This window comes from Dromiciops gliroides, chromosome 4 (assembly GCF_019393635.1).
Source record: "Dromiciops gliroides isolate mDroGli1 chromosome 4, mDroGli1.pri, whole genome shotgun sequence".
NCBI classification, from domain to species: Eukaryota; Metazoa; Chordata; class Mammalia; order Microbiotheria; family Microbiotheriidae; genus Dromiciops; species Dromiciops gliroides.
In genome coordinates this window covers 171,093,190-171,119,685 of record NC_057864.1, presented here as the reverse complement: position 1 = coordinate 171,119,685, position 26,496 = coordinate 171,093,190, and the positions used below count along the sequence as shown (strand labels likewise).

The 26,496-nt window shown below is 39.8% G+C and overlaps 1 protein-coding gene across 1 annotated transcript in view; it reads left to right on the top strand.

The window, feature by feature from the left end:
• LOC122752646 (ankyrin repeat and fibronectin type-III domain-containing protein 1-like) overlaps positions 1-26,496 on the top strand; it is a 173,326-nt gene that overhangs the window by 76,581 nt on the left and 70,249 nt on the right. The window contains exons 5-6 of the mRNA XM_043999522.1: positions 13,571-13,668; positions 17,099-17,189. Coding sequence (XP_043855457.1) covers positions 13,571-13,668; positions 17,099-17,189 — 189 coding nt within the window. The remainder of the gene's footprint in view (positions 1-13,570; positions 13,669-17,098; positions 17,190-26,496) is intronic.

Here is a 26,496-nt window from a genome sequence, read left to right as displayed (position 1 = left end):
TTTAGAAAGCCATAAAATTCAGCAAACGGGTATGATCTAGGATATACAATTCAGACTGTTATACTAAAATTGACATTTCTTTTTCTATCAGTTTCTCGATGATGCTCACCAAGTCTCTCATTCTATAATGCATTTCTTGTAACAAGGGTGGCCCTTTGTAAAATAACTTATCACCATTTAAACCCGTAAAGCTTCTCCTAAAAGAGAATTCCCATCCAAGATCCAATGGGCATTACCATTTGTGCCATTACTATGGCCTCTTAATGCCTAGTTACTGCCATCTGACTTACCTCAATTCCTGGATCTTGTCATCTTGCCCTGTAAATGAACTTTGCTCTAAGAGTTCTCTCCTCTAACTAGAATATGAACTCCTCAAGACGGACTATCTTACTTTTCTACAATTATCCCTTCTACATCACGAGGATTAGGGGTGTAGCACCCCCATAATCTAGAAAATCTTGCCAGAGAAGATGTCTGAGTTTTTTTTCTTTTTCTTTTGTGGGGTGTTGACCGTACCTTATTATAAAATTTGGGTTAAGTGTTTGACCATAGGTTCTGGGTTATCTGCTGGCCTCTGCATGTCTGTGGCTTCTGCAAAACTCAAAAAGTTCCCATTTAATTTCTTATGCTGAGCCATGATATATCAAAACGACAATGGGGAAAATCAAAGTGTAGAAGGGATAACTGGATTTGTATTGCCATACTTAGCACAGTGCTTGGCACATAGTAAGCATTTAATATACTTTCTCATTCCATTTCACCATTTAAAAAAAAAAAGACAGGGAAATAATTTACATCCACAGAGAAAATCCAGAATCTATTACTTGCTAAAGGGATTATATCAGGAGTTCCTAGCCTGGGGTAAGCATATCTCCAGGGGCTAAGCTTGTCAAGGAAATATAGGGAATATTTAGTAAAAACAAAAATATTATCTTGGTAAAATGAATTAATTTGTTTTATTTCATATGTGCATATCCATGGTAAAATCTAAAGCTGATTTCCTTTCTTCTTGAATAAAGAGTATGGGAAGATTTTTCTTATGTGCATATGCATTATAAACTTTAGAACATATTTTCTTTCATATTCACCAGAAGATATATGAAGGTTTACTGAAAACCAAGAGAGATGGGACCTGAAAAATATTGGGAACCTTTGAAATCCATTGTAGGAGCAGGGAGAAACCATCAAAGATCATCAAGTCCAAACTGTCTCGTTTTATAGAGGGAGAAAACTGGAATGAAGTGTCTTACTCAATGTCATACAACAAATTAGTGACAATCGGAACCAGAGCCCAAGTCTCCTGTCCCTCAATGTGGTACTCATTTGACTCTAAGATGCTGCCTCATCTCAGCTGGTCCTGTCATCTCCAGTTGCCATTTATAATTTGGTGGAATTATCTTTGGCCAGATACATGCATTCTTGACCAGGAAGAGTTTGTTTAAATGAATATTAATTATCATCTGAATATTATGCTTTTAAATAATCTTGAATAAGTAAAAAAAAATCTATTCTTTAGATATTTTACAATCTAGGAATATGTGCTTCCCATAAGTTGGTGTGTTCTTGTTGTTTAATCATATCTGAATTTGTGTGACCCCATTTGTGGTTTTTTTGGCAAAGATACTGTGGTTGTTTGCCATTTGCTTCTCCAGCTCATTTTACAGATGAGAAAACTGAGGAAAACAGGATTAAGTGACTTGCTCAGGGTCAAACATCTATGTCTGAGGCAGGATTTGAAATCAGGTATTCCTGACTCCAGGTCTGGCACTCTATGCACTGTGCCGCCTAGCTGCCCATATAGTGGTGAAGTATGGGAAAATTTCATCTAAACCACTGTTCTGTCGACCAACCCTCAGGCATCACGGTTCTATTTTATTTTTCTTTTTAGCAAGTAGAGAGTGAAGATCAGCACCTTGAATTTTGATTTCCATTCTGGCGAGGCAATTTCAATTGCTCCATAATTCTCCATAAGTAACATTATTTTAGAGTTACTTGGGGCCTCTTAGAAGTTGTGACTTGCTCAGGGTCACAAAGCCTGAAGGTGTCAGTGGCAAGGCATGGGCTCAGGTCTGCCTGATCCCAAGGCCACCATTCTATCCACTACACCACTAACCTGCATTCTCACTTCCTGTCATCGTTGTTGAGTTGTTTGTCATGTTCTACTCTCCATGACCCCATTTGGATTTTCTTGGCAAAGATACTGGAGTGGTTTTGCCATTTCCTTCTCCATCTCATTTTACATATGGGGAAACTGAGGCAAATAGGGTTAAGTGATTAAGCAAGTGTCTGAGGCTAGAATTGAACTCAAGGCCTTCCTAATTCCAAGCCCAACGTGCTATCCAGCACCACCTAGCTGCCCATCTCATTTCCTAATATTATCTATTTAGTAGAGTTTGGGGTGGATACTGGAACTGTGATTTTCTTGGGATAGAGAGTTCCCCATGAAGGACGTCCTCTTCCAATGCATCTTTTCTATGATTTTATAAACTTAGAGAGTTGCCTAGAGCACAGAGTAGTTAAATAACTTCCTCAGGTCACAAAGTCAGTATTTTTCATATGTGAAAACAGGCCTTTCCAATTTCAAGTCCTGTGCTCTATCAATATCAACACACTATTCTGTTTAGCAGAGCCCAGAGAAATAATGTTTTAGTATGGTAGAAATGTCAGGGGGGCAGCTAGATGGCATAGTGGATAAAGCACTGGCCCTGGAGTCAGGAGTACCTGAGTTCAAATCCGGCCTCAGACACTTAACACTTACTAGCTGTGTGACCTTGGGCAAGTCACTTAACCCCAATTGCCTCACCAAAAAAAAAAAAAAAAGAAATGTCAACCCATTAAGGGTATTATATTAAGGTGCTAATTACAATCAATTTTTTTAGTTATCTATTGGTGTATTATCGACTATGTAAAGTATATTACCCCATAGCCATTTGTCTGAGCATTCTCCAGAAGGAAGTACGTCCTGACCATTCTTTTAGCAGACATCTGTTGAGTCTAATACTCTGTTTGAAAAAAGAGTAAGTGGGGGGCAGCTAGGTGGCACAGTGGATAAAGCACTGACCCTGGATTCAGGAGTACCTGTGTTCAAATCCGACCTCAGACACTTGACACTTACTAGCTGTGTGACCCTGGGCAAGTCACTTAACCCCCATAGCCTCGCTTAAAAAAAAGAAAAAGAAAAAGAAAAAAGAGTAGGTGGGCAGCTAGGTGGCGCAATGGATAAAGTACCAGCCCTGGATTCAGGAGGACCTGAGTTCAAATCCGGCCTCAGACACTTGACACTTACTAGCTGTGTGGCCTTGGGCAAGTCACTTAACCCCCATTGCCCCACAAAAACAAAAAACAAAAACAAAAGAGTAGGTGCTTTAAAAAATGTGTACTGACTTGAACACCTACTGTGTGCTGAAATGAAGAAACTAGAGTCCCTCTCCTCAAGGAGCTCATCTAGAAGACAAAGAGTGTACACAGAGAAGGGTTAACCATAAATGAAGTAATGAGAATACACAAAAGAGCTGTGGTATCTTCATTGTAAATAGGAACTCTTGGTACAGAAATGCCCTCCACCATCACAATCAGTCAGTAGGTAAGTCATTGGATCATCATTTTATACCCATCTGGTCCAATTCTCTCATTTTACAAATGAGGAAACTGAGGTCCAGGAAGGTGAATGAATGAATAAGCATTTATTGCTTATTAGTTGCAAAGTACTATGCTAAGTGCTACAGATAAATAGAAAAAAGTGAGACAATCCCTGATCTCAAGTTGCGTGTGTTCTTATTAGGATGGGGAATGCTTATTGGGGGAGAAAACAAAAATCAGAGTTTACAGCAGCAAACGATTTGGAAAGACCTACTGGTCCTTGAGGCAAAGCAGCCAGGCAAATGGTAATGCATCTTCTCTAGTGTCACTGATATCAATAAAACCGGATCTGACAAACCAACATGACAAAGATTTTGGTATTGAGAATTTGTTTTCTGTTTTGGTTTTGGTTTTTTGCAGGGCAATGGGGGTTAAGTGACTTACCCAGGGTCACACAGCTAGTAAGTGTCAAGTGTCTGAGGCCGGATTTGAACTCAGGTCCTCCTGAATCCAGGGCCAGTGCTTTATCCACTGAACCACCTAGCTGCCCCGAGAATTTGTTTTCTGAATCTTCAGTAACTTTGGCTGTTGAGGGAGGGGAGTTGGAAGTAGCCTGTGGTGCTGCACCTGTAAAAAAGTTATCATGGCACATCTAAGAGTTGATCTGTTTGATGGTGCATTTATTATTGATTGATTATTGATGGCTGTGGAGGCTGTGCTGGAAACAGGACTGGTGATCTGTGAGATATTGCTGATCCTGAAACTTAGGTGCCAATCAGAGGCAGTCGGTGTTGGTGGTAGCAGGGATGGAAGGCCCTTTCTCCACTGGCCTTGCTGTGAGGAGTACGTCTATTTCAAAGACCCTTAGGCTTAGGTCCTGGTCTTTCTTCACTGAGGCCTAAGGGGAGGTGGTAGTTGAGGTGGTAGTGGTTTGACCCACCAGGTACGTGTTGCCTGTTATCTCTTCTTCAGAACACTTTGTTATTTTGGCTAGGTTGGCTTATTCAAGGATTTAAAACTAGTTTCTCTTACTCCTAATCCAAAGGAGTTGCCTGAGGCATAGGAAGATTAAGTCACCAGTGACCTTGGGCAAATATTTCTTCAAGACCTCTTGGTTTGATTTTAATTTCTTCAGATACTTAGAAAATCATTTGTGTACTAATGTACGTAGACACATATGTCTATATGTCATATATAAACACATTGTATGTATGTCTATGGCAGATTATAGATATAATGTGTAGTGTATGTAGATATGAATTGTCGGTTTTGTAGTAGGCATTTAATGAAGTTTGCTAAATTGAATTGAATTGAAATCGAATTTGATGAGAGAAACTAACCCTGTGTACGGCATTAGGATTCCAACTTCATTTTCAACACTTCTCAATATAGATTGAAATGTGTGGGGGGTGAGGGGAGAGGAGGAGAGGGAGGAGAAGTCCTTTCAAGTGTCAAAAGAAAAACCAACCCACAAAATATTTTTACCCTTAATTTAAATCATTGTTTTTCTAGGGAAATTTAATTTGAAAAAAAATCTTTTTCTAATTAAATGGAAGACTGTGCTATGCAAACAATAAAGATTCTTGTTTGAAAGTAATTCATGCCCCTGCTTCTAGGACTACCAAGGGAATTGGGGGAAAAAAAAAACATTTGAGCGGCCCAGAACTTGTGTTTTGTCAGAGCCAAAGAGAATTCACAGCTCTAAAGTTTTCGCGTCAGTTCTCAATTTAAAAGCCACAAGTGTTGAGTGGGTTCAGACCTCAGCAAGACACATCTTCTCATCTCTAGAAATGACTATATTTGATCTCTCTCCGGGTTTTTTATGTATGTCCCTCTTCCCCCCTCTCTCCCTTTCTTGCTATGGTTGGCCTAAAAGGTTAGAGAAAGCACTATTAGGCCCGATCGGGGAAGATTTCCTAATGCTCTGGTACAGTACTAGGCAGTCTAGCCAAATTCCGTTCATTAGTGAAGGCGCCAGGGTGAGTGTGGCCAGTAAGAATGCTGGGTTTGGTTCTACAGAAGTGCTAATATCGAATAAGCCCTTTCCTGTTTCCTGGGAGGCCGTGTGGACAAGGGAAAAGTAGATGGGGCTGAGAATCCGAAGTTTGGGTCAGATTCCCGACCCAGCCACTGACTCACTGGATGGTTCTGGCACCTTCCAGCCCTTTAAGATTTCCAGCTACCCTGTTTCTGTATCTCCCTTCCTATCTCAATGTTCACTCTGTGTGTGTATGTGTGTGCGTGTGTGTGTGTGTGTGTGTGTGTGTGTGTGTGTGTGTGTGTGTGTGTGTAACTATACTGTCCGTAGACTCATGGAATCTGTGACTTATAGAAGGGACCTGTGAAGTGATCTAGTCTAACCACTAAAGACTAGAATATACCTACTGTATGGCATACCCAACGAGAGGTCATCCATTCCCTGATTGAAGACCTCCAAAGAGGAGGAAGCCACTACCCTTTAGAGACAGACCCATTCCTAGAAGCTAAACTTTGAAGATAAATTTTTGTAACTATGTAAAAGCCAATACCTCCCACCCCCACCCCACCCCCATCTCCAATGCCAACAAAAAAGAGAAGGCAAGACATTGGGAAATTTGAGGGATACTCATGTTTTTGAGAGTAAATAAAACCCCAATAGAAATGAGAAAGTCATAGATCACATATAAAGTTTCTGTGATGATTTTCACAATTTTTCCCCCTTTAGTTATATATGTAGTCTGCAAGCTTCAGCCATCAGAAATCTGATCCTGCAATTCAGGTAAGCGGTCACCAGGTGGCAGTGCTTAGCCATATGGACAGAATAGACCCAATATGGGTTTTGCCTGAGATTTCTCTGCTCAGACTCTTCCACTTTTCCTTGTTAAAAAGATCACTCTTTACTAATAGAATTTAACTCAAGTGACATTAACCACCCATTTTGGGGTGACATTTTCCATTGCAAAAGTCTGCAAGGTTATCCTTTTTGGAGACTGTTTATTTCCTCATAGGCACCATTCCTCAAGTTTGGATGCTGTCTGGTGCCTGGCTATAGCTTAATGATCTGTCAGTTGTTTTAGGTAGAGGACTAGAACTTTGAATTCCTTGAAATCCAGAACTCCCAGATAAGGACGTTCCCTCTCCCAGGACAGGTTAGCTCTTTCTCGATAAATCAAATGAGATAATATGTTTAAAACCTTTAGTCCTATGGCTGGCACATAGTGTTTTGTTGTTGTTCAGTAATTTTCAGTAGTGTCCAACTCTCCCATTTGGTGTTTTCTTGGCAAAATTACTGGGATGGTTTGCCATTTCCTTCTCCATCTCACTTGACAGATGAGGAAACGGAGGCAAACAGGGTTAAGTGACCTGCCCAGGGTCACACAGTTAGTAAGAGTCTGAGGCTGGATTTGAACTCAGGAAGTTCAGTCTTTCTGATTTCAGGCCTGAAACTCTATCCATTTTGTAATCTAGCTGCCTAGCTGGGGCATAATAAGGACTTAATAAATGTTTATTGCCTTCCCCTTCTCTCCAACTTACAGTCTTTCTGAAGTGCCCAGAGCCATGAAAAGTAAAGGATTTGCCCAGGGTCACAGAGCAAGTATGTCCAAGGTAGGATCTGAGCCCAAGTCTTCCTAGCTCCAAAGCCACCTCTCTCCATTCCACTACTCTGCATTTTCTTGGTTTAGAGACCCAAAAAGCTCAATTTCTCAAGGTGTATGTAACTGGGGGCATGGATTTAGCAACTGGTTCCACTCAATTATGCTTGTCTAGAAGAACAAACGCTTTGTTAAAACAACGAAGCATGACATCTGATTTCTCTCTAATTACTAATTATAAGCACAGCATTACACAGCTTAGAATCAGATTTAAAGAAATGCTGTGCACTGATGTCAATACTTCAGGAACCCTTGATGTTATCAACATTATCACTCACTCACTCCCTCCCTCCATCCCAACCATAGCCCCTCCTGACCTGCATTGACAGTCTCCTAGGTTTGCTGCAGTCAAAAACTAAGTCACCTAATGGTAGGTTTTCCAATCATGAGCGTATCTGAGTTTATCTGGGCTAGTCTTGAGATGATAGCCACACAGTCCATCCCTAGGCCTATACTCAGAGCCTTGGTAGGACTTTCTAAAACCTGCAGTCCCATGGCAGAGCCTTCCAAAATCCAGGCTGGCTTCTAGATCATAAGGAAGCATCTGAGTAGGGCTTCAGTTGAAGAAGGAAATACAAATTCCTGTGTATTCCTGATTTTCTAGAAGTGATCCTGAAATTTCACATGCTGCTATGTTTAACCTCCCTTATATATTTTCCATTAGCAGCAGCAGCAGCAGCATTGATATTTATTTAGTGCATTAAGGTTAGACAGGGCAGCTAGATGGTAAAGTAAGGAAGGCCAGCATTCCAGGGATGCCTCTGTTGTATATTGTGGCTATATAACCTACCTTACCAGCACTCTACATGGCAGGATGGTAGCTGATCTGCATTGGGAAAGGGACTTCCCCACTGGGAGCCCTCTATGCTTAGAGGAAGCTAGGTGGCCCCGTAGGTAGATAGTAAGAAAGATCTAAGCTTAAATACATCCTGTAAGACCCTCGGCAAGACACTCAACCTCTTTCTGCCTCAGCATCTCCTTCCGTAAAATGAAAATTATAACGATAACACCTGCCTCCCTGGGTTATTGTGAGGATCCAATGAGATAACATCTGTAAAGAGCTTAGCACAATGCCTGGCACATAGTAGGCACTTAATTAATGTTTGTTTCTTTCCTTCTTACACTTACAAAATCATAGGGACAAAGGTTAGAAGAAAAAAAAAAAGACCATATGAGATCCAAATGATCTGTGATTTCCTCAGTGTAGGGAGCTCTCTCTATAGAAACTATGTCCATCAACACAGATCACAACCCCCAGATCCCCACACTTAGTAGAAAAGTCCTAGGGATGTATCTGAAGCACACAAATATTAAGAAAATGACTTGCTCAGGGTCACAAGATTAGTATCAGAGGCAACATATGGACTCAAGTCTTACTCCAAGCCTATATCATCTGGATCTATATCTGTATCTGTATCTATATCGGTATCTTTATCTATGTCTGTATCCATATCTATATCTATATACATATACATATCTATACTCATATCTGTGTCTATATCTGTATTAAATCCATATCCATATCCATGTCTATATCTATATCTACACTATACACAATATGTATATGTGTATTTATTATATATATGTATATTCCTATGTGTACACACACATCTTAATGTAATGCACTGTGGCATAGTGTATATAGTATATGTGTGTATGTGTGCATATATACACATGAACATGTTTTAATGTAAAGTACCATGGTGTAGTGTATATATTTGTATATGTATATACATTCACACACACACACATACACATACACACAATGAACTCTTCCTTACATTTCTTTCAAGTTAGGTCTGGGAGAAAATGGCTTCAAGCTCAGGGTTTATAAAATCAGATTAGGGAGGGGAAAACCCCGCAGTCTGTATTTGGACAACTATGGTAGCAGCTTACATTTTATCAGAGAGAAGGTGCCAGATTGCTTTCTTTGCACTCCTGATTAGCTCCCCAAACATTTCTTTTCACACTGTCACCCCTGCCTCTTCTTTACATAAGAAAGAAATTGCTTTCTGTTCTATGTCTCTTTAAAGTAAGAGAGAAGGGAGATTGCCCAAGTATGTACACAGAGACAGGAGGCAGTGTGACTTCCCCATGATAATCCTTTCCAATCAGAAACTTTTTTTTTCTCTTTGTGGCTCTTCTTCCCTAACCCTCCCACCCTTTGAAGCCCAAAGTGGGAATGAAAACTAATTTGAATCAAATGCTTAAGATTACCCAATAATACTTTTTTGGGCTCCCAGCTCCTTAAAAACCTGCTTCTAGTTTTTGAAGGGGGCCAGGGAGGCTCTGTTTTCTTCTGAGTGCTGGTTTATTTTTAAATTTTTTTAATGTTATTGATATTTTTTTGGTTTTACGTCACTTTCATTTATTAATAGATCTTTCTTCCCCTGCTGTAGTCAGTGAGCTGTCCCTTGTCAACAAAGAATAATAAATAGCATGTTTGGAGAATTATTTGTATAGGAAGGTGAGAAGCCAGGTAAAACCTGTCTATGTCAGAGCAATGAGCTTATAGCAATCTGACTATCTGGGTGGCATATCTCTGCATACCTTTGGTCTTTCCAACATTGTCTCTTATGCCAGAACAGTCTTATGCATTGGACATCTGGAGATCTTGTGGTATATGCCAAGTAAATCAAACTACCTCTACTACCTGCCCTCAAATTCCAGTGAAGATTGTCCAGGACTGTAAACCCTGGAGCCTTGGGAATAGTGGCACCCCTCCCCCTGCCCCAAGACTGGCCTGAATGCCACGGCTATCATTGAGGAGAGCAATTTCTGTGGCGAAAGGTCCCATATTCCTCACCAACACCAAATCAAGAAGCATTTATTAAGCTCATGCTGTGTGCCAGGCACTGTTGTAGTACTGGTTATACAAAGAAAAGAAGGGAAGGGAAGGGAAGGGAAGGGAAGGGAAGGGAAGGGAAGGGAAGGGAAGGGAAGGGAAGGGAAGGGAAGGGAAGGGAAGGGAAGGGAAGGGAAGGGAAGGGAAGGGAAGGGAAGGGAAGGGAAGGGAAGGGAAGGGAAGGGAAGGGAAGGGAAGGGAAGGGAAGGGAAGGGAAGGGAAGGGAAGGGAAGGGAAGGAAAGGGAAGGGAAGGGAAGGGAAGGGAAGGGAAGGCCCCTGTCCTCAAGGAGTTGAAATTCTAATAGAGGAGAAAACATTCAAATGACTATGTAGATTAGAGATATAGACAGGATAAATTCAGGGTGATTTCAGGTGGAAGGCACTATTAGTAGAGGAGGATCAGCAAAGGCCTCTGGTAGAAGTTAGGATTTGAAATGAGTCCTGAAGGAAGCCAGGGAGTCAAGGTAAGGATGGAAAGCATTCTAGGCATGGGGAACAGGCAACAAAAAGTCACTGTCAGAAGATAGAGCAGCCTGCCCTAAGAATAGCAAGAAGGCCAGAGTCTGCTGCCAACCTTGACCTATTGATAAGAAAACCCAAGAGCGGGCAGCTAGGTGGTGCAGTGGATAAAGCACCAACCCTAGATTCAGGAGAACCTGAGTTCAAATTTAGCCTCAGACACTTGACACTTACTAAGCTGTGTGACCCTGGGCACTTAACCCTCATTGCCTGGTGGGGGGAAAAAAAGAGCCTTAAGAATAGCATCATTTCCCAGACCACCAACCCTAGTTCCCACTAGCCCAGCCCCTGAAGTCATCATCCAGGGAAGCAAACCCCAGTAGAGAAGGGACTAGTCAACCCTGTCAACTACTCATCAACTGCTATCTCCTAGACCTGACAGAAGCAACAAGGTCACCTAGGACAGTGATAGGAGTTGGCATGTGCTAGGCAAGTCAAAACGCTGTAACTACCACTTCCCTTCAGTCCAATGGCAAGTGGGCCCAAGAGCCCCAGGAGCAGTAGCATGCATTCATGCATAAGTGCATACTCACACACACACACACACACACACACACACACCTCCTCAGCTATCTGGGCTATAGAAGACATGGAAAAGAAAGTTCTTGGCTCTGTCAAATGGTTCCACATAAGACACAGGATTTTATCTATGGAAATGACAAAAAGTGCATTACCATTTACTTAGCTGTTGTACCCAAAGGACCACAGGCATTTCCATTCCTTTCTGTTTATCCTTAAGGGTGACACTGTGTCAGAGTACCTGGGGACTCTTAGCTGTCAGTAGACAGATATGGATATTTAAGTTTAGGAATCATTCTTACGTCTTCTTTCATTCATAAACCACTTCTGAAGTCATTCCCTGGTGAAATTCCAAATTCCAAATTCCTCTTTCTTCTCTTCCATGTGGCAAAAGAAAGAAAAAAAAGAAAGAAAGAAAGAGAAGATAAAAAGCAGCTCTATGATTAGGAAACATGAAACATATCACCACTAAGTTCTACCCGGTCACAGAAGGTTTTGTTTTGTTTTGTTTTGTTTTGTTTTTAGTTTGGTTTTCAAATTGATCACTGGATTTTTTTTACTTAATCTTAGAAAAACCCACACCTTTCTCCTTTATTTCTTCAACCAGAGCTTATATAACAATCTGCATATATCAATTATTTCAGTTTCTGCTCACTGCTATTACCAATGCTGCTAGCTCTCAAAGTACCCCGAAAAGATAGTTTCCAGGTCATTTTTTCTTTATGCAAAAGAAGAAGAAAATTTAATCAAAGCCTCATGGTATAGTGCCTAACATGTAAAACTCAGAAGCAGGTCAGACCTGAGTTCAAATTCTCCTTCCAACATTTGCTGGTTATGTGGTCCTGGGTAAGAATTTTGACTTCTTTGATGCCCATTTTGCCCTTCCATAAAATAGTAAATGGAGTATCTACCTCATGAGATTATCAAGATGTTCAACAGAGGTAAAGGATGTAAAGTGCTTACGAATTCTGGAGCACTTTACAAACATATTTTCTTGTAGTTGCTGTTTTTATTATTATTAAGATAATGTTAGAGGAATGGAGAGAATGCTGAGCTATGTGAGTTTGGAAGACCTGGGTTCAAATGCTTCCTGTCGTGCTGCTGTGCGACCCTGGACAAGTCATTTCATTCTATGTGCTTCAAGCAATTCTCTAGGACTTGTCTATAGACAAGACTCTTGGTCTCTAGAGTCATAGACAGGTTTTGCAATCCGTGTTTGGGGAAGAGAGTTACAACATTGTGAATTTCCCAAGGATTAGCATAAATCCTTCATGTATTATAATTAGTTGTCCTCTAGGTCCTAATTCAGATTCTAAGAGAACAGCCTTGTCACTTACAAGCCTGTGTTATTTTAGAAGCCAAAAATCCTTCTTTTATTGTTTGATCTTCTTTTACTGAGCACTTAATTGGAAACTGCTCTACTCTACATCATGTCAATTGGAGTTTCATAAAGCTAACCATGATGAAAGTGATGATGCACCCTGTATACCCTCTATTCACTGGGCCATGTTGATATATGTGGATACACATGTGTGCACACATAGGTAATTTATGCATGTATATATGAATGTATAGATAGTTGTTGGCATTTAACTTGTTCTATGTTTCTCACCTATGTCACATATGTTCCTTTGAGCTAATGCAATACTCAAAAGAAAAGTGAGATGCACACATGTAAAGACATCTCCACCCCAAATGTTCACATGGAATATGTCTGACTTGTAGTAGAGCTTTCTGAGCTCTGATTGGTCTGCTCAGACACAGTCTGACACACTGTACCTTGACCCCAACATAGTGATGTCATTTTGGTCCCTCTTCAAGAACAAAGGACAACAACCAGCATATGTTCCACATAAATATTTAACAAACAGCATCTCTATTAGCTAGCACATATATCACATAAAATGTTTCCTATCCCACATTTGGCATATATCTCTCATACACCTAAGCATCTCACATACTCTCTAAGAAGCCTAATGAATTAAGTGCTAGAATTGAAGACAGGGAGACCTACATTCAGATCTTGCCTGAGATATTTACTAGCTCAGTTAACCTCTGTCTGCCTCAGTTTCCTTAAATTTAAAAGGAGGATAATAATAGCATGTACCTCCTAGGGTTGTCGGGGAGATCAAATGAGATGATTTGTGTAAAGTGCTTAGCAAACATTAAAATGGTACCTCTTGTGCAAACCTTGCCTAGATAAATCAGTTACAGTCCCCTTTAAAGATTAGTTTCGTTCTAGTTTCTCAGAAAGCACTGAGTTACCATTCCCCAAGGTAGAGAATAAAATTAACCCATGCAACAAAGAGGAAAAAAGTTTGCTCATCCTTAAGGGGGATAAGGTTCGGGAGTTTCAGTAGATCTCCATGAAATCTAACAGTTATTTCTCTCTCTCTCTCTCTCTCTCTCTCTCTCTCTCTCTCTCTCTCTCTCTCTCTCTCTCTCTCTCTCTCTCTCTCTCTCTCTCTCTTCCAGTGGAGTGGAGCATTTCTAAAGACTTTTCTCCTTTGGCTGGGGAAATAATCATGGATAATCTTCAGTATTTGAGATGCACAATCACCGGACTCACCACGGTAAATGACAAATCATCCCGTTGGATTTGCCCACTCCCCCATTGCCGACATTTGCACTGGGAATTTGGGTAGCAACTGCCAATACTCTCCCCCACCCACCCTCCCCGTCATTCTTCTGGCAGTATCTACCGCTCATTAAGCGTGATATGTCTGGTATCCATAATCTAAAATTCACAAAGGAATAAGCAGACAGCATGAACCATTTTGTAAGTTGTCATGTTCTAGGGAGATCAGAAAAGACTGGCCTCAGGCAGGCAGTGAAAGCTGCTGTTTTCTGGATCCCGGTCTAATCTTTATGGGGATCAAAGGCTCCTGATAGAGCCAATTCTGACTCCCTGTCTGCTGGTTAACATAACAAACCCAGCCTTGCTCAGTTGGGATCAGTCATCAATTTCTGTCACACGATTTCCCGAGAGAAATCTTTTCCTCTTGATAAAAATATCTGTCTCAATCTACTTTCAAGAGTAAGAAACTGTATATCATGGAAGATGTATGACTTAGTAACATGAACCAAAGTGAGACCAAATAGTACTATTCTGTTGGGCCAGTCGGATCCTCTTTTCAGAACTCCATACCGACCCAAAGAGTTTTTGTTTTGTTTTGTTTTAATTAAAATGCCGGATCAAACCATAACCAAACATATTTTCTCAGATGATTGAACTGGAGCAAAACTGAAACATCAAAATATATTCCCTCTTTAACCACTGTTGCATTTTGGTTTGAATCCAAATGCACATATGTATTTGTATATGGTCACATAAATGTGTATACATACACACAGCATCCCAAAAGTCTTAGTGAAACTTGATTAAAACTTTTGGGACACCCTGTGTATGTGTGTATTGTACAAAACATGTGCATGTGTGTATGCATAAAAATGGGTGTGTCTATGAATTTCTACTAACTTCTTAATAGAATGTTGGACCTGAAATCAGGAAGAACTGAGTTCAAATCCAGCCTCAGACACTTACAAGCTATGAAACCCTGAGCAAGTCATTTAACCCCTGCCTAGGTTTCCACAACTATAAACAAAGATATTAACAGCACCTACCTCCCATGGTTGTTGTGAGGAGAAAATGAGACAATATTTGTAGAGTGCTTAACATAGTACTCAGTAAATACTTATTCTCTCCATCCCCAATATAACCTGTTATAGTTGGGAACTAGGGTGTTCTATTTGTTACATAATCTAATTAATAGTGATACTAACGGGGCAGCTAGGTGGTGCAGAGGATAGAGCACCTGCCTTGGAGTCAGGAGGACCTGAGTTCAAATCTAGCCTCAGACACTTAACACTTACTAGTTGTGTGACCCTGGGCAAGTCACTTAACCCCAACTGCCTCACCAAAAAAACAGTGATACTAACATTCTGACCTCTGATTTTGTTTAATTTAAAGAAGTCCTCAGTAAGTCAACACCCTCAGCCCAAAGCAAGTTGACATTTTCTGTGACTTAACAGTGCCTTACCCTTCTGAGAAGTTAATCACTTGCCCAGGGCCATACAGTCAGACCGGATTTAAAGCCATATCTTCCTGGCTTCAAGGCCTGCTTTCTATCTTATAAATGCCAATAAGCATTTATTAATCACTATTTAATTTGAAGGCAGGTTATTTATTAAAAAATTTCCTCCTATGTAAATGTGTCAGAACCTTTATGACTTATAACCCATATGTTCCTGACTTTCTGATCCATTGAAAACAATATTTTTCATTGTATCGCTAATCTTTGTGGTTAAGAAATAAGGTAATCTACTTAATTGCAAATTCTAGCTAACAATGTCACCATATATACTAGACACATATTATTACTTTTAAGAAGAATTAGAATAGAGTAAAATGCACTCAGAAGCCTGAAGTTTCTCATCATGAGTATCGATTCATATCATACTGTAACTGTGATGATATGGTATCTATCTAATACACACATACATTTCCTTGGTGTAGGTCTTGTCTTCACTGACATACATCTTAGCCCCTCTTTGACTATATAGAAGACCTCGGAGAGTTGTCCAGAGGAAAAATATTCATTCCTCAGTGGTTAATATGGTGATGACCCTCATCAGAAATTATGAAGCTGGTTCTTGAATGATAAGCTAATGGACATTATCAAGCCCATTCTTTTTTTTTTTTTTTAGTGAGGCAATTGGGGTTAAGTGACTTGCCCAGAGTCACACAGCTAGTAAGTGTTAAGTGTCTGAGGCCGGATTTGAACTCAGGTACTCCTGACTCCAGGGCCGGTGCTCTATCCACTGCGCCACCTAGCTGCCCCTATCAAGCCCATTCTTAAAAACCTTTCCATCTACTAGACCCTACTACCCCTTATAACAAGACCTTCAAGAACTGAGGGTCACTAATATACCACCATGAGTCTCTAGTATAAGACTTACTATTTGTATCCACATATGTAAATAGACACCCATTTATTGAGGCGTATGTGTATACCTGGATAGTATGTAAAGCTAGTCAATTACTAGAACTTATTCTAAAGCACAGTCCTCAGAACCAGGATAAATACCTTTATTTGGTTCCACTTCCTAAGTGTCATGTTTTTTTGTTTTGTTTTGTTTTGTTTTAAGTCAAAGCAATAATAATTTATTAAGCACTTAAGCACTTACAATGTGTCAGGTACTATGCTAAGCACTAAGAATACAAATACAAGTTAAAAGAAAGATAGTCCATGCCCTTAGGAAAGACAATACATAAAATGAAAATGAAAAGAGACAGAGAAAGAGAGAGAGAGAGAGAGAGAGAGAGAGAGAGAGAGAGAGAAAGGGTGGGAGAGAAGAAATGTAGGTACCTGGCACATGCACATTATAGAGAAAACACAGGATTCAGGAGCACTGACTGCAAAGGAACAAAAACAAGACCCAGTCTGGCATCCTCCTTGAAATGGAGATTCTGGAAGGAACCAAATGGTAAATCTAGGCTATCTTCATAGCTTTGCAGTGACTATGCTTATATTTGCACATGGTCACTGAATTGTAAATTTCAGTCACAAATATTGGTTGTCCACTTCCAGGTTGCCAAATGTGTAGATAGATTCAAGCAGACCAACACTTGAGTAGGCAGACTTATCTATAGGCTATGTACATTTGATTTACTCAAGGGTCAACAATCCCACCCCTGAGCCTGGAGATAAGATCAGCTGAGGACAGATTCCCAACTCTTATAGCTTGTGTCTTAAAAGAGGAAATAAAGAGGACCTTTGGGGGAATGGAGAGGGTGTGAATTTCCATTGATTAAAAGAAAAAGTGAATATTGGGGGGGGGGGGGGACCTGCATACTTTTCAGTGAGATTTTTCCTAATATATGAATTCAATTCTTTGTGTACTCTCACTCAGATCCCTAAGGACAGCACACTGTTATCATCGTGCCATTTTGTGAAATAAAATGCCTGATGAATCTTTCTCTTTATTTCAATCCTTTTGCAGGGCCAACATTATTTTGTCCAAGTCTCAGCTTACAATATGAAAGGATGGGGACCAGCTCAGACCACAGCTCCTGTCTGTGCCACTCCTTCTAGTAGGTGATGGTTTTGAAATCATCCAAGCTTTATTATCTGGCCTCCTCTTCCATCAGCATGGGTTTGTTGGTTTTTTTGTTTATTTGTTTGGCTTTTAGTCAATCCATTGCTACCAATCCTCTCACCAACCACCCCTGTTGCCTAGGAGGAAGATGAGCTGGCATTGGAGGTAGCATGAAGGTTTCAGTTTGCATATCTATGAGTACCTTTCTTTTTTTTTTTTTTTTTTTGTGAGGCAATTGGGATTAAGTGACTTGCCCAGGGTCACACAGCTAGTAAATGTTAAGTGTCTGAGGCCAGATTTGAACTCAGGTCCTCCTGACTCCAGGGCCGGTGCTCTATCCTCTGCACCACCTAGCTGCCCCTCTATGAGTAACTTTCTGCCAAGGCTATCTGATATAAACTGTAGGTCTTCATATTGATCTCAAGATTCAGATCTATTTAATAAGGGAATGGAACAATAAAAGCTGCTGATTTATCAAGCATCCTTCCCAGGAACTTTCTATTAATAAGATGTCTTTATGTATATGGCACAATGATAAGTTATATTAATAACAAGAAAGCTCAGGCTCCTGAGTCCATTTCACTCTATTCTCTTTCTTTTAAAAAAAACTATAATGTATCTAGTATATCTAGTGACTCTCTATTAACTAGAATGTGTAAGAAAAGAACAGAATACCCTATTCCCTCACCATTCCAGATCATGCATATCTCAATATAATGAAAACTATTCTTCTGAATTGGTCAGAAAGATAGGGGGAAAATGTGCGGGTTGTAAATTAAGGTTGCAATCTATTTATTTAGAAGTAGATTTTCAAATAAATAACCTGTCTTTAACATAATAAGACAACAGAGTATGACTTGGAATCATTGGCTCTCATTTTGAATATTGGTTCTGCCACTTACTATGTGTGTGACCTTCAGTATGTTATCTCATCTCTCTGGGTCTTGTTTTCTCATTTGTAAAATGAGGGGATTGGATTAAATATCCTCTAAGTCTCTGGCCAGCTTTAAATCTATGATCCTATGATTTAGGTACTTCCATCCAGTCCTTCATTTTACAAATAAGAAAAATGGATCACAAAGGGGACATGATTTGCCTGGGGAATCCCTGAGCGCATAAGACACATAACTGATATTCAAATATAGGTCCTCTGACCCCAATTTCAACTTTTTGAAAATCCACAATTTCATCAATATGGGGACTCCTTGCACTAATGCTAAACACAACTCCATTCCTTAGGAACCAGGGAGATGGTAGAGTGCAAGGGAAAGGATGAACTTGGAGTCATGAGACTGAGTTTGCTGCTCCCCAGCACTGTGATCTGGTTCAAGTCACTTTGATTCCCAGGGCCTCAGTTTCCTCACCTGAAAAATGAAAGGGAATAGCTTTGAAGTCCCTTCTAGCTCTGGATCTGTGATCCTTTGATTATAATGTTCACAGACATAGGTATAGATATACATATGGATGCGGACATGGACATAGATATAAACACAGCTATAGACATAGATATGGATACACATGTAAGCATAGGTATATATACAGATATGGATATAAGCATAGGCAAACAAATAATTATAGTCTTAGGCATACATGTGGCTATAGACATAGATGTAGATTTAAATATGGATGTAGATATAGACATAGATATGGATATGAATATGAATATAGACATAAGCATGGACATGGACACAGATATGGATATAGATAATAGAAATAGAAGAGGGATAGAGATGATAATATATCACCTAGGAGTCCATCTTCTCATAATCAATCTCTATAAACTTAGCTACTCTGGACATAGGTTAATAGGATCATAGAATTAGAGATGTAAAGGGCCTTACAGGTTATTAAGTCCAACTCTCATTTTACAGACAAGGAAACTGAGGTTCAAAGAGTTTAAGTGATTTGTTCAGATACAATGAGTAAGGATAAATGGATTCAAACTCATGTCTTCCTGCTTCCAAATCCAGGACTCTACTACCGGGTGATACCACTACTCAAAAGAGGCAATTTGTAGCTACACATAAATTTCAATGAGCCAGAATTCTGGACCTATGCTTAAAGCCTTTTTAAGTTTAGCATGGTCTGCCAAAGCTGACAGTCTACCAATGCTACATTGATGCAATGGCAAAAGACTTAGGTGAAGAATGTTACCCTTTTTCATTTTGACATCTTGTAGTTCAAAATTTTCTCTTCAAAATATATATAGACATGAAGCTATTATGATTTACCACTGTTGAATAAATAACTCATCCTAAGTGAGTTAGGGCTGTATTTCTACAATGCCATAATATTTGGATGAAAAGTTAAAAAGTGAGCCAGTCACCTGGATTTTGGCATCCTGTAGTCCCCACCTATGGAGTAAAGCCTGATTTCATTCAACAAGCATTTAATAAGCATCTCCTATGGGCAAGGCTTTGTACTTGCTGTTGTCGGGGATCCAAAGAAGTGTAAGAAGAGTTTGTATTTCAAAAATATCACATTTTTTTCCTTTACTCCTTAAAAGAATCCTATTAAGCCAGGTCCTATTTAGTGTAGGGAAGACATTACGCTTTCCAACCCCCAGGGTACCATTAGCTGGACTGTTCTTACCACCAGGCACAAAAGAATGCCCCAAAGCCCAGAAGAGTAAGTTCTCCTCCTGAATTGCCTGACTCACCCCCATCAGGGAAAATCTGGCTGATAATGTTAAACAACAGTATTTATTTATTTATGTTGGAAACGAGTGGCATGGTTGAGGAGAAAAAAAATATTCTTGCTCACATTCATCTAAATCAAGCATCTGTGAATTCATTTTTTAAATATGTTGATAACTGTATTTCAATATAATTGGTTTCTAACATAATCCTTTGTTTTCCATTCTGTACATTTAAAAAATGTTATTCAGAGAAGCAAACCATAGGCTTCACCAGAAAGGTTCCATGACAAAATAAAAAGGTTAAGGACCCCGGTTTTATACATTATAATTATAATGAAGAAAAAACTGTTATACCCAGTTATAAATTAATAATAATAGTATTTATATAGCACTTTCTACATGGCAGGCTTATTATCTCATTCTATCTCACAACAACCCTGAGAGGTAGGTACTGTGATTATCCCCATTTTATAGTTAAGAAAACTGAGGCAGGCAGAAGTGAAGTGACTTGTCCGGGGTCCCAAAACTACTAAGTGCCTGAGGACATATTTAAACTCAAGTCTTCATGACTCCATGTCCAGTGTTCTATCTATAAACCTGCATAGATAAGATCAATAAACACAGGAATTTGTGAAGAAGCTATAGTTGTGTGAGTTGGGAACTCTCTGTGTGTAAATGCCCTCTAATGAAGTAGGATGTCATCAGGCAATGGCTTAAGCCAATAAGCTCTAGAGAGTTGCTTGTGGCACAAAAGTAAAAGGACTGGCCCAAGGTTCCATAGCTAATAGTGTCAGAGGCAGGATTTGAACATATGTTCCCAATTCCACACCTGGCATTCTAACCACTATAAAACCTTACCTCCTAAAGTCAACAAGCACTTATGAAGCCCCTGTGTGCCAGGCACTATGCTAGCTAAGTGCTAGAACCATCTAAAGCAAAATAAGATAGCTTTGAAAGAAGAGATTCAACAAATGTCCTGAAAGGGGAAACCATCAAAATCAAAGCTAGTTACTATCTGTCCATTGGGAATGGGTTGGGGTAAAATTTATGTCATATACTACTCAGACATCCTGAGGAATGGGGAAGTAATCAGATTTTCAATCAGAAAGCATTTATTAATGCAAGGTTTTGAGGCTGCTAGGTAGTTCAAGGTTGGAGTATTGAGCCTAAAGACAGGAAAAACTGAGTTCAAATCCAGCCTCAGACATTTATTACCTGTATGATCCTAAGCAGCTCATTTAACTTCAGTTTCCTCAATTACAAAATAAGAATGATAATAATAGCATCTACTTTGTAGAGTTAAGGGGTTTTTTGGTTTTTGTTTTTTAATTTTTGGACACAATCAGGGTTGAATGATTTGCCCAGGATCAAACAGCTAGTAAGTCTCTGAGGATGGATTTGAATTCAGGTCCTCCTGACTCCAGGACCTGTGCTCTATCCGTTGTGACACATAGCTGCCCCATAGAGTTGTTCTGAGGATCAAATGAGATTATATTTGTAAGGCACTTAGCACAATGCCTGGCACATAGTAAGTGCTATGTAAATGATATTCCTTCCTTCCTTCTTACTGTACTAGGTGCTAGGAATACAAAGACAAAAAAGTAGCTCTTGCCCTCAGGGAACTTAAATTCCCTGAGGAAAAATACCTCCAAAAGCTGATACTTTCTGAATACTTGCCATATCAATAGGAAAAATCTATTCCATCCATCAGGCATCACAAAGAACTTGGCAAACAGGGCCCATGCCATTATTATAAATTGAGACCATATTGATCTTGGCTTAGAAAAGGAAAGAATGCTATATTTATTCACATGGGTTTCTCTTTTTTATTTCAGATTTTTACCATGAAAAAAAGGGGGGACTTGGATGGGGAGTAAATAAAGAGTAATATTTGGGGATAATTCTTTGAAAGCAGTAAATGCTGGTAGCTGCTTCAAAAGTATGATTTCCCAGGCTGCCATGGTAATTAGCAAGAACAGGCTCTCCAAAGGTTTTCTGAGCAAAGATGAAGAGACAGTCTTAGACTGGGAAGGAATGTTGGACTAGAATTCCAGGCTCACCTCTTCCAGACACTAGCTGCATGACTGTGGGCAAATCACTATATGTGGCTGAGCCTCCACTTCCTTCTCCATGAGATGATGGGGTTGGACTGGATGATATCCCTATGATTGCTTACATCTCTATCATTTATAGGGTTGATGTCAGAAGACCTGGGTTTGAAACCTGCTTTTGCCTCTTACTGGTCCTGTGAGCTTGGATGAAATTGAAATAGACCGCTTCTAAGAATATTCCATCTTTAGTTCTCTGACTCTGCATCATTTCACCTCTCTGGAACTCAGTTTCCTTATCTATAATAATGAGGGGGTTGGATCTCTGCCCATTCTGACATCTTCTTATTCTAAGTTTAGACCCCAAAATGTACCTATTTCATGATGCAATAAATGCCCATAACCAATCTTCTCAGAGAGTCAGGATGTCAGAGTGATTAGGGAGCTAGCCTTAGAAGGAGACCTGGTTTCAAATAATGTATCTGACATATAGAAGCAGCTGGTGGCATAGTGGATAGAGTGATAGAATTAGAGTTCAAATCCTGCCTTAAACACCTATTAGCTGTGTGACCCTAGACAAGTCACCTATCCTTTGTCTACCTCAGTTCCCTCATTTGTAAAATGGAGATAGTAATAGCTCCCACCTCCCAAGGCTATTATGGGGATAAAATGAAAAAATGCCTGTGAAGTGCTTAGAGTGCTATATGAATGCTAGCTTTCATTTTAAAATTATTATTATTATTATTATTATTATTATTATTATTATTATTATTACTTCCTGGCTATGTGATGCTAGGCAAGTCATTCAGCTTAAGAATACCCCAGGACATTTTCTGACTGTAAGTTGCAGAACAGGCACATCTATTCATCAAAAAGGATTTATTAAGTTCCTACTATGTGCATAGTAAACTAAGTGTTTACTATGCACCATCCAGTCAACAGAATTTTTATTAAACACTCACTGTTTCAGGCATAATGCTAAGCTTTGGGAAATCAAGACATGATCCCTTCCTTCAAGGAACTTACATTCTAAATGGGAAATAACATTTATTACAGAATGAAATAGGTCTATTTTGTATAATAGGTAATATTTTGCATCTAAGCTGAGAATGACATGTCAGAATGGTCAGAGATCAACTACCCCAACCCCCTCATCTTTACTGAGGGAAACAGGCATAGAGAAGTGAAATGATACAGAATCACAGAACTAAAGAGAGAATGAATCTTAGAAGAGAAGTAATAAGATTGGTGGTGGATATGTGAGTGGAGGGAAGGGAATGAATATGAGAAATGTGATAGTTAAAAACGAGATTTGAGAACAAATTGGTTATGTGGATTCAGTGAGGAGTAGAGGATGGCATTGAGGTTGTAAACCCCTATGACTGAAAATGTTGGTGATGCCCTCAACAGTGAAAGTGTTTGTTTAGGAAACAAATATAATGAATGAGTTTGGTTAAGGGACCAGAGAATGGGGAGAGGAAGAAGGAATCTCATTATCTAGAGTATGGTTACAGAATGGAGGAAGAATTTACCCCATTTGGTAGCTTCCTTTTTTAACTGTTATTACTAAGTAGGTGCTAAGCTAAGCTCAGTTGTTTCTACCCTGCTGAGGGAAAACAAGTGTTGTCAGCACCCTCTAAATTTTAGCACTCTAAAGAAAAGTTCTATTGTCCCCACCCTAGTTATAGCTATACTCCAGAAAATAGTCATGAATCTGGAAATAAGAAAGATCTCTCAATAAATCCATTAGCAGAAAGAACCCTTCAGCCTATTTGTTCTATTTTACAAATAATTCTGTCAAGCTTACTTACCTGGTTTCTTGACACACAGAAGATGCAATTTAAAAAAAAAAAAGGTGAATGAGAAAGAGGTGACTACTATAGCAGAAACAGGTACACCAAACACAACAAGAAGTGACAGATGACAGCTTGACAGCAAGGAAGGAGACAGGAATACCATTGTATCACAGCACAGCCCAATGATTAACGTTCCAAATGATGACCCTGAGTCATCAAGGAAAAGTTAAATTATGTTCAGTAACCTTTGTTTAATAAGGCAAAGCAGTGTGTCATCCACTTAAGAAAAGCATCTACTTAAAATGTTTAAAATACAGAACAGTTGGTGTTCATGGGGTGAACCTCCATTACCTAGAGATTTCCATTATGGAAACACCCTATTTCTTGACAGAGCCATAGAGGGATTGGGACTCTGCCCCAAAGTCCTATTACACTGAGGACATACTTCCTCTAGACTCTGGTCCTCCATCCCCCCCTCTCTAAACCCCTCCCTACTACATACACTATTCATATACGCACTATATATAAGGCATCAGTTCTCTCCCTCCATATAAATGGGCTCTCCATATTCTATATTCTCTCATTTGTCTCCTCCCCAGAGTTGCCTGAGAGCTGACTACCTTCTATATGTCAGCTCTTCCACAATTCAACTTCCCCCAAGTACAAGAATTTCTGGTTATACCTCTGCCAGTTATACTAGATAAATGGGTTATCGTTGTTGTTTTTAACTTCCTAATTCAACTCAAAGTTTTGAGTGCCTATTATATGCAATTTTTTCCGCTGGCTTAGTCAATCATTTAACAAGATTTATTAAACATATATTATGTGTCAGGCACTGTACTAGGTGGGAAAGGAAGAAATGAGAGAAAGAAGGAAGGAAAGAAAGAAAGAGAAAGAGAAGGAAGGGAAGAGGAGGGAAGGAAGGAAGGAAGGAAGGAAGGAAGGAAGGAAGGAAGGAAGGAAGGAAGGAAGGAAGGAAGGAAGGAAGGAAAGAAAAGTAAGAAAAGAAGGGAGGGAGAAAGACAGGGAGAGAGAGAGAGAGAGAAGGAAGGAGGGGAGAGAGAGAGAGAGAGAGAGAGGATTTTAAAAATCCCTACTTTCAAGGAGTTTCTATTCTATCAAGAGAAACAACATGTACACATGAGCAGAATAAGTACAAAAGAAAAATAAGGTTAGATTTTAGTTAGAAGAAGCCAGAGTCCAGAGTCAAATTAGGAGGTGACTGCAAATCTCCTGGGGAGTGATAAGGAGAGCTTTTCACATGTTATCACAGACTTTCATATGTAGTCCTCTTGGTGAGGATTATTGAACTGCTTTTCAACTGGAGAGGTCTCCATGCTCTAGAGCTCCCAATTGAAAAAAAGGGCAGTCTATAAGATCCCAGCTGTGAGGACAAATTAAAGATGCTGTCCAATAAGCCTGTGTGAAAGGTTAAGTCTCTCCCAGAGGGCAGACAGGTGTTTTTCTCAAAGGTCTTAGAGATAAACTATTCCCAACCATATTTTAAGGAAGGCTGGGGTTGGGGAGCAAAGATTTAAAAGAAGCAGGGGAAAGCAACAGTGAAAACTACCTACTAACCTTGCAATAAGGAGTTGGACAGAAGGGTTGGGGCAATGACCCATCCTCCTTTAAGAATTTATTTTATCACCAAACCTGGTGGTGTTTGCTTGGAATCCCTACTACTGGAAAGACTAAGGTAATGAATTACTTGAGCTCAGGAATACTGCTCCAAGTTCAGCCCCAATTTAGTGAGCCTCTGAAGTGATGGACCACAAGGCTTCCAAAGGATGAGCGAACTGACCCAAGTTGGAAATGGACCATGATAAAGCTTTCAGGGTGATTGAAAAGCGGCCATTGCTTAGGGAGAACGCAGTCTTCCCTCCCTTCCCTTCCCCCTAAAAAGAGGGGGGAACTTAATCTTCTGCTTCATACTCATGTGTTTCCTGTAGGTTTTGGAGGCTGCCACTCATCTTCTCTACAGAGCACAAAATCAAATAGAGAAAGGGAAGTTCTCTGATAAACTGGAAACCTGGAGGTCCTGACAGACCTTGAAAGTCTAGCGTAGGCATTTCTTTTGGGGGAGTTAGAAAAACCATGAGTTGAGGATGCTATAGCATTTAGACCCTGTTCAATAAGATCCCATCATTCAATAGCTACTTATTAAGTGCTTCCTATGAGCCAGACACTGTGCTAGGTACTGATGATACAAAGAGGGGAAAAAGCAGCTCTGAAGGCATTTACATTGTCCTTGGAGGGAAGGAGGCAAAATAAACACACAAAAAACAAATTATATATATATATATATATATTTAAAATAGGAGGGGGGAAGTCCTACCTACCATTTAGGAAAGTTCTCCCATAAGAGGTAGCACTCGATCTGAGCCTTAACTAGAGCCAAGGATTCTAAGAGTCAGAGAATAGAGAGACTATTCAAAATAAGGGGGAAAGTCTGAGCAAAGGCATGGAGGTAAGAAATAGAATGATGTGTACCAGGAATCACAAGCAAGCTGTTCAGGGGAAAGAGAAAGAAATTAGTCTGTAAAGATAGGCTGGAATGACAGTATGTGAGATTTTAAAAGCTAAAGACAATAGGTAGCCACTAAAGCTTCTTGAATTAGAGAGGTGACATGCATGGTCAGACTTATGCTTTAAAAATATCAATCTTATAAAGAATGGAATGGAGAGAAGAAATACTGGAGTTGGGGAGAGCAATGGGATGATTTAATAGTTCATACAAGCTGTAATGAGGGCCTAAACCAGGATGGTGATGGAGGAGTAGAGAGAAGGGGATAGAATGTATGAAGTATAAGTTCCAGAGAC